At 32.1% G+C, this 13,798-nt stretch overlaps 1 protein-coding gene across 1 annotated transcript; it reads right to left on the bottom strand.

Moving 5' to 3' along the window:
• Window positions 1-12,034: 12,034 nt before the first annotated feature.
• Window positions 12,035-13,706, bottom strand: LOC110665762 (uncharacterized). Its single transcript, XM_058150755.1, has 3 exons — window positions 13,001-13,706; window positions 12,704-12,851; window positions 12,035-12,548 (listed from the first exon to the last, which is right to left on the bottom strand). The coding sequence occupies exons 1-3, from the start codon at window positions 13,704-13,706 to the stop codon at window positions 12,035-12,037; spliced, it is 1,368 nt and encodes a 455-aa protein (XP_058006738.1).
• Window positions 13,707-13,798: the final 92 nt, after the last annotated feature.

The raw sequence follows: 13,798 nt of genomic DNA, 5'->3' as shown, positions 1-13,798 counted from the left end.
TTTCTTTTTGCTCCCAAAAGGATCACCAAGTTGATAGAACAATTTTTTGTGTTGGGAAATTTAGGTTTTAATGGATGAAAACCCAAGAAATCAAGCTTGGGTAAAGCTTGGCTATGGAGGGCTATGGTGGGAGAGGTTTTTACGTTAAGGAGAAGAAGAGAGAGGAGGTCTGATTTTTCTTCTTCATTTTCTGCCCATTTAGTCTCTTTTATATACCTTGGTGACATGTGTCAACACTTGATTGGGTTGGAGACTTTTAATGACATCCTTATGATGTCATAATTTCAATTTCTTTCATTTTTCCATCCTTTTCTTGTCCAATTAATTTCAATTAAAATTTTAACAACATTTAATCATATTTTATGTTATATAAATTATTTATTTAACTGGACAAGTTGGCCCAAAAATCATCTCTGAAGACGAAATGACCAAAATGCCCTACGTTTGGCTTAACGGGTCAAAATTGTCTTTACCGATTGAAAAATTTTTCTAAGTATTTTCTTGGCATTCTAATGTCATAAGAACCTCAATGACCCTTCTCTGGGGTCCCAAAAATTCCTAAATTTTTTTTATTAATTATTTTAGTTAATTTTTGGTTCCTCACTTTAGTTTAAATATTTTTCCGAACGTTCTAGTGGGACCGATCGACTTTGGAGCGATGAGATGCGGACTAGCTAAAATGAGGATGTTACAGAGAGTGACAACGATGGGTAACCTTCTCGGGAAGGACTGCGCAGTCGATTTAAACTCAAATTTTAAATCGTAAAATGTGACGCTGCAGTCCTTAGGACTATTACGAACATAGTGGAAAAGAGAAAATCATGAAAAAGAATTGTTAAGCCAGTCAAATAATTAAGTCAGGGAGCCGAAAGAAATATTGAATTATTTGCAAACCGGGTTGAACCAGCGAGGAGCAATTTAGTGAATTCACCCCTAGAGCTGACTCCTGACCTAACTATGAAATAAATTCGGAGAAAAGAAAATTTTGAAATTGGGAATTAAATTAAAGAACTAAAGAAAAATAAAGGAAAAGAAAACAAATTTAATAAAGGATTATAACATCATCATGGTGACATCATAATTAAATTTTAAATTAATGGAAAATTTGACTAAGTCAAAAAGCTTTGATAAATATACAAAAAGTAAAAGAAAAAAAAAATAAAATCACCATATTCTTCTTGCAAGGTTGCCGCCCCATATCCCTCTCTCTCTAAACTCCATAGCTTTCCACCATTGATGAGTTATTCAAGCTTGAATAACTTGAATTTCTCCCATAAATTTTAACCTTGAACCCTAGAAAACTTCTAAATTACCCTAGAAAGGAAGATTTGAGGAAAGAAAAAGTGAGAAATTGGAGGAAAAAGTAAAGATCAAAGACTTCACTTAAGGTTAGTATTTTAACTTTTAATTTTCTACTTAAATGCATGCTTAGCTACTTAAATTAACTTAGAAACTAAAGAAATTAAATAAAAATAATTTTGAGGGACCAAACCTTAATTTTGGTCAACTAGGGTTTTGATGTGTGTATGCATGAATTTGATGGACTTAAAAATGTATGTGATCTTGATTGGGTTGAAGAAGCATGGATATAGGTATTGAATTAGTTAAATGCAATAATTTAGTGAGTTAGGGTTTTGGACACCTAGGATTTAGAGGCAAAAATGTGAGAACTTGTGAAATGATGTGTTTGACCTAGCTTGAGATGAGAAATGGTCATTTGTGACCAAATGAAGTGTGTTGGAAGTGTTGGAATTGAGATTAAATTCGGATTGAATGTAGTCATACTGCAGGCAATAGGACCAAGGTCCTTTTGAGGGACCAAAACTGAAAATTTATAAGTTCAATTGGTATGAGACCAATTGGGAATGAAAATAGACACAAAGTGGAACATTTTTCATTTAGGAATCATGCCCAAAAAGTGACTAAAACCTAGTGAACAAATTGACGAAATCCGGATTTTCTCAGTCTGACCTGTACAAAAATTGACCAAATGAACAATATTTGTTCATTTGGCCATAACTTGGGTTAGGCAGGTCTAAATGACCTGAAATTTTACCAGTGGATAGTTGAGATATAGACCTAAAACTTTCATGGAGAAAACAAATCCAAATTATGCCCTTAACCAAGTCATTTGGCCATCTAAAATTGGTGACCTAAAACTGCCAGAACCAGTTTGGTGACCAGAAATCTGGGTTAAGTCCAATCCGGCAGCCATGATTCAAATGGCTATAACATGAGCTACAAAACTCCAAATCAAGTGATTCAAAAAGGAGAATAAAGTTAAGACAATAGGGAACATTTTCTATGAAGAAGGTTTTGCCAAATTCTAAAAGAAAAATGACCAATGGAACAGTGCAACATAAGACACAAAAATTGAAAATTTGTAATTTTGCTTAAAAGACTTAAAATTTGAGAAAACAATCAAAACCAACAAATTTAGTAAACAAAATGTAGTATGTGGGTGAAGTTGGAATTCCCATACCTATTAAGCTTAGAAAGTCAACAAATTGACTTGAATAGTATCGTGAATAGTAACCTCGAAATACAAAATTTAAAGAATGCCAAATTTAGCATATTAAAGCTAGGTATAAGTGAATTTGAATTTATTTTTGGATTTACGATGAGTTATGATACTGAAACACTGTGAAACTGTGTGTTTCAGTTGAAAAGAACACCGGAAAATAACTCGAAGAATCGAGTCAAGGTCAAGAGGTGACTCGCTTAAGGTTTGTGCACTACTAACTATTTTGTTACTTTTCACTTTTAAATTGATTTGAACAAGTTTATTTTATGATTTATAATTTTGTTGTGTTGAGGATTTTAATTTGTTGAATGAAATTGTATAAATTAAATGTAAATTTTTTTTTATGCATTTAAGGATTTATTGCATGGTTTTGAGGATTGTAAATTTTAAGTTTGATGTGTTGCCAACCTTGATTATGAGTTTATGATGATTAAATATGTTGATGATTTGTAAACACTTTGTAAATAGAAATTGTTTTGAATATGATTTAAAACCACAGTTAACATGACAAAATATGTTGTGAATTCTCATTAGCTTGTCTAGTGAGATATCTCCTCCACTAGATGGGGCGAGTTCCTTCCTCTCTGGTTTACCAGTTGGGGAAGAGTTTGAATGAGTACTCATATATACTAGCTAGTCTTTGTTCCTCCCTTTTAGCCTCTGTTATTGGGAGAGTGTGAAATGTTGTGGTGTACAACACGGCATCTATTTGAATTTTGGGTCATGGGTTCAACTGTGAGATTTGTTGGCAACGCCCTTGCTAGAGTTGCTCTTTTCCTTTTCTTTTTACTGCCAAAAGAATCACCAAGATGTAAGAATACTTTTTTGTAATGGGAGTATAGGGTTTAGTGGGGTGAGAGCTAAGGAAATCAAGTTTTGAAAAAGCTTGCTAAGGTTGGCAATGGTGGATAGGTCACGGCAAGGAAGAGATGAGGAAGAAGGGTTCTGATTTTTTTTCAATTTCCAGCCCATTTTGTCTCTTTTAAGTAAGTTTATGCCATGTGTCAACATTGGGTTGGTTGGGAAAACTTTAATGACATCATGATGATGTCATTATTCTATTTTCTTTTATTTTCTCTCCATTTCTTATCTAATTAATTTCAATTAAATTTTTAACAACATTTAGTCATATTTTATGTTATATAAATTATTTATTTAACTGGACAAGTTGGCAAAAAATCATCTCTGAAGACGAAATGACCAAAATGCCCTCCGTTTGGCTTAATGAGCCAAAATTGTCTGTACCGATTGAAAAACTTTTTTAAGCATTTCCTTAGCATTCTAATGTCATAAGAACCTCAATAACCCTTCTCTAGAGTTCTAAAAATTATTTTATAATTTTTCCCCCGGGTCTAAGGCTAATAGTTGCGAGAACCACAACTTCTCACTAGGTTACCCATCGCTAGGGCATCGGCTCATTTAACTTGGTTGTATTTTATTTCTAAAATTTTTCCTAAATTTTTCTTATTAATATTTGAATTAATTATGGTTTCTCACTTTAGTTTAAATATTTTTCCGGACGTTCTAGCTGTTCGGACCGATACTGGTCACTGGAATAGTAGACTGTACGGACTAGCTAAAGTGAGGATGTTACAGATTGCCTGAAACATAAAGCTTGATTTGAAAAGAAAGGTAATTTTTATGCTTATGTATATTTCAAATCAAACTTATTTGAAGTTCCTAATAATACCTGGTGGCTTGATTTGGGTGCTACTATTTATTTATTAAATGTGATGAAAGGATTTCTTATGGTCCAAACCGCAAACCCAATTAAGACTTCCTATTTATGGGGAACGTATGAGGGCTCCAATTGAAGTCATAAAGACCTACCATTTAGTCTTAGATAATGGCTATCAACTTGACCTATTACAAACTCTCTATGTGCTTCAATTTCTAGGAATGTTATTTTCTGTTTCAAAACTTGATGAATTTGAGTTCAATGTTAAGTTTGGGCATGGATGTTTTAGTTTATTTAATAATAATGATAATTAAATTATTGTTTATGGAATTCTTAATAATAATTTATATACAAAAACTTGATGATAATTTTGATAAATCATTCTTTGTCACTTATAACAATGTTGGCATTAAGTGTAGTAGACTGAATGAAAAATTTTGCTTTCTTGTGGCATAAGCGTTTGGGTGACATATCCAAAAAAATATCCAAAGAAATAATTAGAGAATTTGATAAAGAATGAGATTCTACAAAGTCTAGATTTTACTAATCTTGATGTGCGTGTGGATTGCATTAAGGGAAAGCAAACCAAACATGATAAGAAAGAAGCTACAAGAAGCAGTCAACTTCTTGAAATTATACACACTGATATATGTAGGCTTTTTGATGCTCCATTTTTTGGTGGAAAAAAGTATTTTATCATTTTTATTGATGATTTTTCACATTATGGATATATTTATTTGTTTAATAAAAAATCTTAATCAATAGATGTACTTAAAGTATACATAAATGAGGTTGAAAAAAAATTAGATAGAAAGGTAAAAATAGTAAGTCTAGATAGAGGTGGTGAATACTATGGGAAACATAATGAATTGGAACAATATGTTTTGGTCAATTTGTAAAGTTCATAGAAAGTCGTGGCATATGTGTATAGTATACTATGCCAAGTACTCCTTAATAAAATGGGGTGGCTAAAATGCGAAATCAGACTTTAGTGGATATGATTAGCATTATGATGAGTAAATTTTCTTTACTTATATCTTTCTGGATATATGCACTTAAAATCATTGTATACTTACTAAATAGGTTCCTAGTAAGGCTATCTAAAAAACACCTTATGAATTATGGACTAGAAAAAAACCTGCTTCAAGGCACTTGAATAGACAAGAATTTATAATCTACATGAAAAGAAATTAGATTCTAGAATGATAAGTGGATAGTTTATTAGTTATCTATAGAAATCTAAAGGGTACAGGTTTTATGTTCCAAACCATAGTCCGAGAATTCTAGAAATTGGTAATGCTAGATTTCTTGAAGAATGATGAAGTTAGTAGAAGTGTTGAGAGATAGGATGTGAATTTACAGGAAATTAAAGTTGATTTTCCTATGCCTATTAAAGTTTCTATATCTACCCCTGCTCCACTTGTTGTTCTAGCAATTGTTGAATGTTTAAACAATGCTACACAGCATGATGATGAAACACATCCTTAGGAAGCTAACCCACGAAAAACTAACAAAGGTAAACAAAAAAAAAATGCCATTAAGAAGATCTTAAAGAGAAAAGAGATTAGCAATTACTGTTGATTATGTGGTTTACTCAGAAGAGTTAGATTTTGATATAAGGAATAAATAAAAATTCAGTTTCATTTTCATAAGCCATAAAAAAGTACTAAGTTTGATAAGTGGTTAGATGCCATGAAAGATGAGCTAAAATCCATAGAACAAAATAAAGTGTGGGATCTTATCGAATTGCTTAAAAGATCTAACGAGTTGGGTGCTAATGGTCTTTAAGACCAAGCACAACTTGAATGGCAATATTGAATAATATAAATTAAGACTTGTTACCAAGGGTTAAATTCATAAGGATGGTATTGACTATAATAAAGACTTTCTCACTAGTCTCAAAGAAAGACTCATCAAGAACTAGAATCATTAAAAATTATTGTAGCATTAGTGAGTCATGATGATCTAGAGTTACACCAATTTGATGTGAAGATAGCCTTTCTAAATGGAGAACTTAAAGAGGAAGTTTATATGGACAAACTTGAAGGTTTCTCAGTTGAAGAAAAAAGCCATATGGTGTGTAAACTTAAGAAATCAAAATATAGACTTAAGTAAGCTTCCCTCCAATGGTATATTAAGTTCAAAAATACCATAAAGTCTATTGATTTAAAGAAAATGTCAATTATCGACGTATATATCTTAAGATATGTAGGATTACATTTATTTTCTTAATTTTGTATATTAATGATATCTTACTTGCTATAAATAATTTAGGCAAATTATGTAAATTAAAGATTTTCTATCAAAGAATTATAAAATGAAAGATATATGAGGGGCATCCTTTATGATAGGAATAGGAATTTTCTATGTTAAATTGTAAGGATTGTTAGGATTATTTTAGAAATCTTATATTGATGGAATTCTAGAAAGATTTAATATGCATAAATGTTTAGTATGAATTGTTTCCATATAGAAAAGGGAACAAATTTTGTCTTAATCAATGTTCAAAGAATGATATGGAATGTAAATAAATGAAATCAATTCCTTATGCTTTAGTTGTGGGCAATTTGATGTATGCTCAAACCTGTACAATTCCTTATCTTGTAATTGATCATTAGAAAGCTGCAAAGAAAGTTTTATGGTGCCTATAATGAACTAAAGATTTCGTACTCACTTATAAGAGATCTAATCGTATAAAAGTGGTTGGATATTCAGATTCAGATTCAGATTTTGCTGGGTATGTTGATAGTAAAAATCTATTTTGGCTACCTATTCTTATTAGCTAAAGAAATAGTATCATGGAAAAATGCCAAAAATCATCTATCATTGCTTCATCCATTATGAAAGTAGAATTTATAGCATGTTTTGAAGCTACATTTAATGAATTATGGATATAGAATTTTATCTCAGGACTTGGGGTAGTTGACACCATTAGCAAGCTATTGAGAATTTATTGTGATAATTCTGCAGCAATATCTTCTCCAAGAATGACAAATATTCCAAAGGTGCCAAAACATATGAAATTAAAGTATTTTGTCCTTCAGGAGAAAGTTCAGAAACAAAAAGTGTCTATTAAATACATTATTACTGATCTCATGATTGTAGATTCATTAATTAAGGGTTTACAATCTAAAATATTTAACGAACATTTTCTTATAATGGGTCTTAGTTGTATTAATGAATAATATATTGGCTATGTCACTTTGAGCTTATTGAGGTCTTCTGACGTACATTAAAGTATTTTCTATTTTTATAATTGTGTACACATAATATTTTGAGTGAAAGATAACAGGAAAAATCTTTTTAAGAAATTATTGTGGACCATGACATGATAAAAATATATCTATTATGAACTTACTATGGTAAGTTGCTAGTGTTATGGTATATGAAAGGGACTATATAATTAAACAATGTACAACTGCCATAACTCACACTTAGTAATTTATTATAGGAAGGTAATTATGAAGTACACTGTGAAAATGATTTATTTATATGAAAATGATTTGTTTATCTTATGCGCACCTAATTTTATACTATTAAAGTTTATATCACTTGATTATCGTGCTAAGTAGGAGAATGTAAGATTTTACTCGTGACTTTAAAACATTAAATGGGTTGAAATCAATTCCTTTAATGTACTCCAATATTAGTTAATATTTACTTTAATTAAAATAAATTCTAATTCTAATTATACAATGATTACTTGATAGATATACCAAATTAAGTTTTGGATATATATATATATATATATATACATATGTCTTAGAGTAGTTTAATTCTAGTCCTTTCCATAAGAATGAGTATAGGCCTATAACTCACTATGGTTAAGTGTTGATCCAATACCGCTAGATAAGGAAAAGAGGGAAATAAGAAAGCTATGCCCCAAGAAGCAGAATAGCTCCAAGAGAGATTTGATTCAGGTTGCAACCACCAAAGCTAGATTGCTTGAATCTTGCCTTTAACAATACCAAAGTATGCTACAAGCTTTTTTGGGCATTAGCTTCAACAAAGAAAAGATCAAAAGAAAATTACTTATAGTATTGTAGCGATAATCATTGACACTACTTCTTACTTCTTAGATGTGATTGCCCCATAGTAGAAGGTTAGCTTTTCGTCGGTTTAGTAATGGGATGACTTTACTGTTGATGACTAAACTCACAGGGTTTTATGAAGTATAAAACATTTTGTAAGTGTTCTGCTAGTGATAACGTCATTGATGCCAAAAAAAAAGATGGTAAAATGCTGAACTATCACATTTGAATGGGTGTTTAGAGCTAAAAACTAGTTGATGACAATTTTATGAGGAAAACATAAACTTTTGAGATTTCACTTATTAGGAGTAGGAAATGGTACAAGGACAAAGGGCACACAACTATAATAGCCCCAAGAAATTGTTTGAACTAGTTTTCTCTTTTCCTTTATTTAGGAGGGCAACCAACCACAAACTATAGGTCGTACGATAAACCGAGGTTACTGAACTAACTTTGATGTTAGAATGTCCTAAATTAATTGGTACAGGAGCAAGGGTCACTTCACTTGAGCTAGGGGTTTCTTAAAGATAAAATCTCCTTTCTTTTCTTTTTTAAATAATGATATGGCAAGGCTAGGGAAAGTAGCTTGATATTAGTTCGAATCCAAATCGTGAGCATGGGCAATGAAGTAAGTCTAAGGCACTTACTTATTTGTTATTTCGTAAATAATCTAGCTATCTCATCTTATTTGTTATGTATTCATTTCAAGATTGGATTGAAAGGTTGTGGAGTCAAAGATGCCCCCCTAGGCATGCACCTCTCTCTACATATAAGCTGGTCCTCCCTACCTATAAGTTCACATATATTTTCTTTCATAAAATTAGAGATATTAGGGTCATCTCAAGAAAGTTTTCCATTGTTAAAGATTTGTGTGTGAATCAAGAAGGGTCAAGAGAGAGAAATCAGTTAATTGAATCAAAGGATCTCTCTCCATCATTACTACGACTCAATTAAACTCCACATCATATATGCTTTTTAGATGTGAGTATTTATTTGTTTAAGATCCATTACTAGGGTGATAGTTGAATCTTATATTTATGGTTCACATTATATTTATGATTGTTATAATCTATTAAGAATTATTTTACATTCCATTCATACTATTGGGTATTAATTAGATGGGAAAAGAGAATCCAATGATAATTTTGGTATGATATTCTGTTGGGTTGTTAGAGGGATTAAGGGTGGATTTTTGTATTTCTTCTAATTGGTCACTGAAATTTGAATTACAACTCCAATGGTGCTGTGATTGAGGGTGGATTTGCTATTGTAATAGCTGATTGGCCATAGTTAGCTATTTCAAGTACTTGGCTTTTATATGGAGCCATGGCTAGAAGTTTTTAGATTTACAAAATTATATTTTTCATTGTTCTTTCTATGAAAGATGGCTCTTGTTGATTCCTAGTGACATTATATTTTCTGTATCTAATGAGGGTGATTTTTATTTTTGTAGTTTTTTTATCCAAAGAGAGTGGTGATAATGGGAAGAGGTGACAAAGGAGAAGAAGAGAACAAAGAGAGTGAAGACACAGAGAGGAGAGTGAGAAACTCGTGGAAAGAGAAAATATGGAAAAATGAATTTTGTCATTGATTGCTAATTACATCTCCATATACACAATTATCATTTAGCATATGTCCAATCAATAAAGGACAACTCAGCCTAGTAGCTTCAACAAACTCTAGCTAACTAACCAACTTTTATAGCAAATCTCCTGCCTCCTCTGTTATACTCTGTTTCTAGAACTTTTCTGGATAACTTATATTCTTCATAAACCCCCTCAAGATGGAGATGGTTTTAAGTTAACCAATCTCATCTTGGAAAGGAAGAAATGGAAAAGGTGTGAAGTTAATGGCTTTGTGAAGAAATCAGCAAGCTGATGTTTGGCCGAAAGATGTGTTGTTTGAATAAAGCCATTGAGGACCTATTGGCAAACTATGTGATAGTCAATATCCAAATGTTTGGTCCTTTTGTGAAAAAAATATTTTCAGAAATATGGACCACCGCCTTGTTAACACAATACAAAGGAATCGACAAAGAAAAGGAAAGTTGAAAATCCTTGAGTAAGACAACCACTACAATTCACAAAGTTGATGCCATACTACGATATTCTGCTTTAGTGGAAAATCGACTAATGGTAGTTTGATTTTTTAACTTCCATGAAATCAACGATGAGCCAAGAAATATACTGAGCGATTAGAGATTTTCGTGTCGAGGACGACTTGCCCAACAAGATCGTGAGAATGGTTTTAACTGAAGTGAGTTTTGTGCAGGAAAGGATAATCCTTTTATTGGGGACCCTTTCAAGTATCGAAGCAAGTGAAGGATAGTGTCCCAGTGTGGCTGTCGTGGACTTTGAATAAACTAGCCTAAATGTTGTACGACATAAGTAATATCTAAGCTTGTAAGACTAAGACATAGTAAATGCCCTACCACATGTTGATAATGTTTACGTTCTGAGAGTAGGGTGCTAATTTCAGTATCAAGTTTGAGCCCTTTGAACATAGGATAGTCAGTGGCTTTACCATCAAGAAGCCCTGCATCCTTTAAGACATCCAGTGTATATTTGCGTTGGTTAAGAAAAAGTCCAGAAGATGATCGTACTAATTCAACACCTAAGAAATATCTAGCATAACACATGTCTTTTATAGTGAATGTTTGATGAAGAAATTGCTTGACCCAAATGATGTTAACTTTAGTTGCACTAGTTATGAGAATATCATCAATGTAGACAAGCAAAGCAAGAAAATTAGCATTAGAGCCTTTGACATAGAGACAATTATCATGTATCGACTGTGTAAAACCATACTGATGCAATTTTGACAGGAGTTCCTTATTCCATTGGTGTCCAGCCCACAGTTACCTGGAACACGGTATGCAGGGTATGGGAACGGGAACGCTATACGCCACTTTGTTAATTTTTGGGTACATTAGGGGTAGGCTTAATCGGTTCGCTCTTTCGGACGCTATACGTTTAAATAATACTTTGGGTTCGTTAAGCCTAAAATAATGATCTTTTTAAATTTTTTGTCATTACCAATCTATTATCTTGTGTAATTTTTTATTTAGTTTTGTTAGTTTTAGAAATTCAATAGGATATATTAATATTGAAATAATATAAAGAAAAACCATTTAAATATCAAATAAAAAAAAAATAAAACTTCGAATATGATTGCATTCCATAACACAAAATATAATTTCAAATGCAACATATATTAAGACACTAAAACATAAATGAAATTTAGAAAAGTTCATAAATCAATAATGTAGAAAAAAGAAACTACTTTGAATCAATTTCAATTTTTCCTTTGCTTTTTCCCTTTGTTTTTGGTGTAGTTATCTTCATTTTCTTCAATGGTCTTTGTGACATCAAAATCATCATCATCATTATCTAACAATCTCCATCCCATGTCCTCCAGTTTTATAGCTGAATCCTCCAAGTATGAAGTTTCTGGATCGATATCCCATCTTTTATGAGGTCCTGTCACATAACTCTCAAAGAAGCGAGATTGAAGGCAAATGTTTGAGTGAATAAACACTAATTTGTCTGCCCTTGTACAGTTTAACTTGTTTCTCTTAACATTATGAATATAAGAATATGTACTCCAATTCCTTTCAGCTGAAGAGCTACTAATTGGTTGAGATAGTACCTTTTTTGCTACCTCTACTAGTTCTGGACTTTTAGACCCATATGTTGACCACCAATTAATTGAATCCATTGTTATAACATCAATTTGAGCTGCTGGCATGCTGTATATCCCTTTCTTCATATGAAAAATTGCAAATTGCTCACATAAAAACTTTTATTCTGCCCCATTTTCTGCTATCCTTCCAAAAGTATCCATAACATCTAAAATAACTTCTTTATCAAGATTTAGAGCCTTTCTAGGTACTCCTCCAGGAGCTGGTGTTTCTAAGTAGTGATGATCATAAAATCTGGGTGTGAGAGCAAAACCAAGACGATGCATAGGAATATTCATCTTCACCCATCTTTCTACTATAATAGCTTCCATTTTTTCATAACTATCTTTGTATTTGTTGTTTCTCATTATATCCTTTAATTCTCTAAGCATGCTATCCATTTTTTCGTAAATCTCTCCTTGCTTTGGGCCTTCACCATCACTAAACTTAATCAACAAATACAGTGGCTTAGTTATAGCTACTATATTTTCTACTTCCTCCCAAAATTCATCATCACTAACTGTTTTAGCAACTAATGCACCCATTGTCCTCATTTTCTCATCCCCATTTTTTGTCCACTCCTTCCATGATTTAAGAACAATAGTGGTTGCAAGAGCCTCTCTACAAACTAACAACCTTTTCAACAAGATGTAATGTGAAGCAAATCTAGTTTTTGAGACTTTTAGCAATTCCAACTTTGATTGTGTTCTAAAGATGGATAATGCTTGTGTGTGATAATGTATTTCACAATGCATTTTCTTCTTTTATAAGTATCATTTAACCAATCAAACTTTTGAGCAAAATCCTTGAAAATTAGGTTAAGAGTATGAACAACACAAGAAGACCAAAAAATGTGTTTATATGCCTTCTCTATCTCCTTTCCTGCAGCTTTGCAATTTGATGCATTATCAGTAATTACTTGAAGAACATTAGAAGGCCCTACTTATTTAATAGCCGTGAGCAAGTATTCAGCTATAGCATGACCTAAAAAAAAATGTTTTAGAATAATTTTACTATAATTTAATGCTCAATTTTCAACAAAAATAATTGACATTCGAAGATATATATATAACCTATTTTTTTGATGCCTGAAAAGTCATCAGCATACATGAACATAGCTTCTCGACTGTTGGCTGTGATAACATTAATCAAAGGTCGATGTTTAACATTGGACCACCCATTAGAAACAATAGCCACCCCTTGAATATACCAAGTATCCTTGATCAAAGCTAAGTCTTTCTCTACATATCTTTTACATTCATCTAATAATATAGTTCTTGCTTTTTCATAAGAGGGTGCTTTATATCCTTTAGGGGCATTGTTAATTGCTATAATCATCTCACCAAATTGAGGATTTCGCAGAACATTAAAAGGAATTCCATTAGCACATAGCCCTCTCATCACTTTTAAGTCCACCGCATCCTTTTCCATCATGTTAAAAGCACTTGCTATAAGATTAGCTTTAGCAATAATTGGTTTAAGCTTTGTGCAAATTGTGGAATTTTTTAGAGATGAAGACACACCTGATTTCTCTGCCTCTTCAACCATTCTTCCCACCTTGTCATATTTAACTCTGTCTTTCATGAGTGCCAAGCAACATTGAATTCCTGCTTTCTTCCATGGTGAAGCTCTAAAAAAGTGATAGTGAATTCTTGTATATGAGCTGTTGAATCGATTGTTACAATGCTTGCATGACCAACACTTTGTTCCTCCTGAATTATTTCCTTTTAATGCTCCAATAACATTGATTTCACTCAATAGTGGCTTTGTTGTTGAATCTTGTTGTTTCTGCATTGATGCTTTTTCAATTTTGAGATTTGGTTTCTCAATTGATTCTACATCTTCATTCTCATCACTTGAATCTTCAGTATTTTAATGGAATTTTT

Source organism: Hevea brasiliensis, chromosome 8 (genome assembly GCF_030052815.1).
Source record: "Hevea brasiliensis isolate MT/VB/25A 57/8 chromosome 8, ASM3005281v1, whole genome shotgun sequence".
Lineage (NCBI taxonomy): Eukaryota > Viridiplantae > Streptophyta > Magnoliopsida > Malpighiales > Euphorbiaceae > Hevea > Hevea brasiliensis.
The sequence above is the reverse complement of the archived record's forward strand: the minus strand, read 5'-3'. Positions and strand labels throughout refer to the sequence as shown.

What these genes read in the sequence shown, in the direction of transcription:
- LOC110665762 (XM_058150755.1), bottom strand. Translation starts at nt 13,706, where the DNA reads ATGCAGAAACAACAAGATTCAACAACAAAGCCACTATTGAGTGAAATC. An exon ending in GTATGCTGATGACTTTTCAG is followed by an intron (nt 12,852 to 13,000) that starts GCATCAAAAAAA and finishes TTAAATAAGTAG; the next exon opens with GGCCTTCTAATGTTCTTCAA. An exon ending in TTCAAGGATTTTGCTCAAAA is followed by an intron (nt 12,549 to 12,703) that starts GTTTGATTGGTT and finishes CTTGTTGAAAAG; the next exon opens with GTTGTTAGTTTGTAGAGAGG.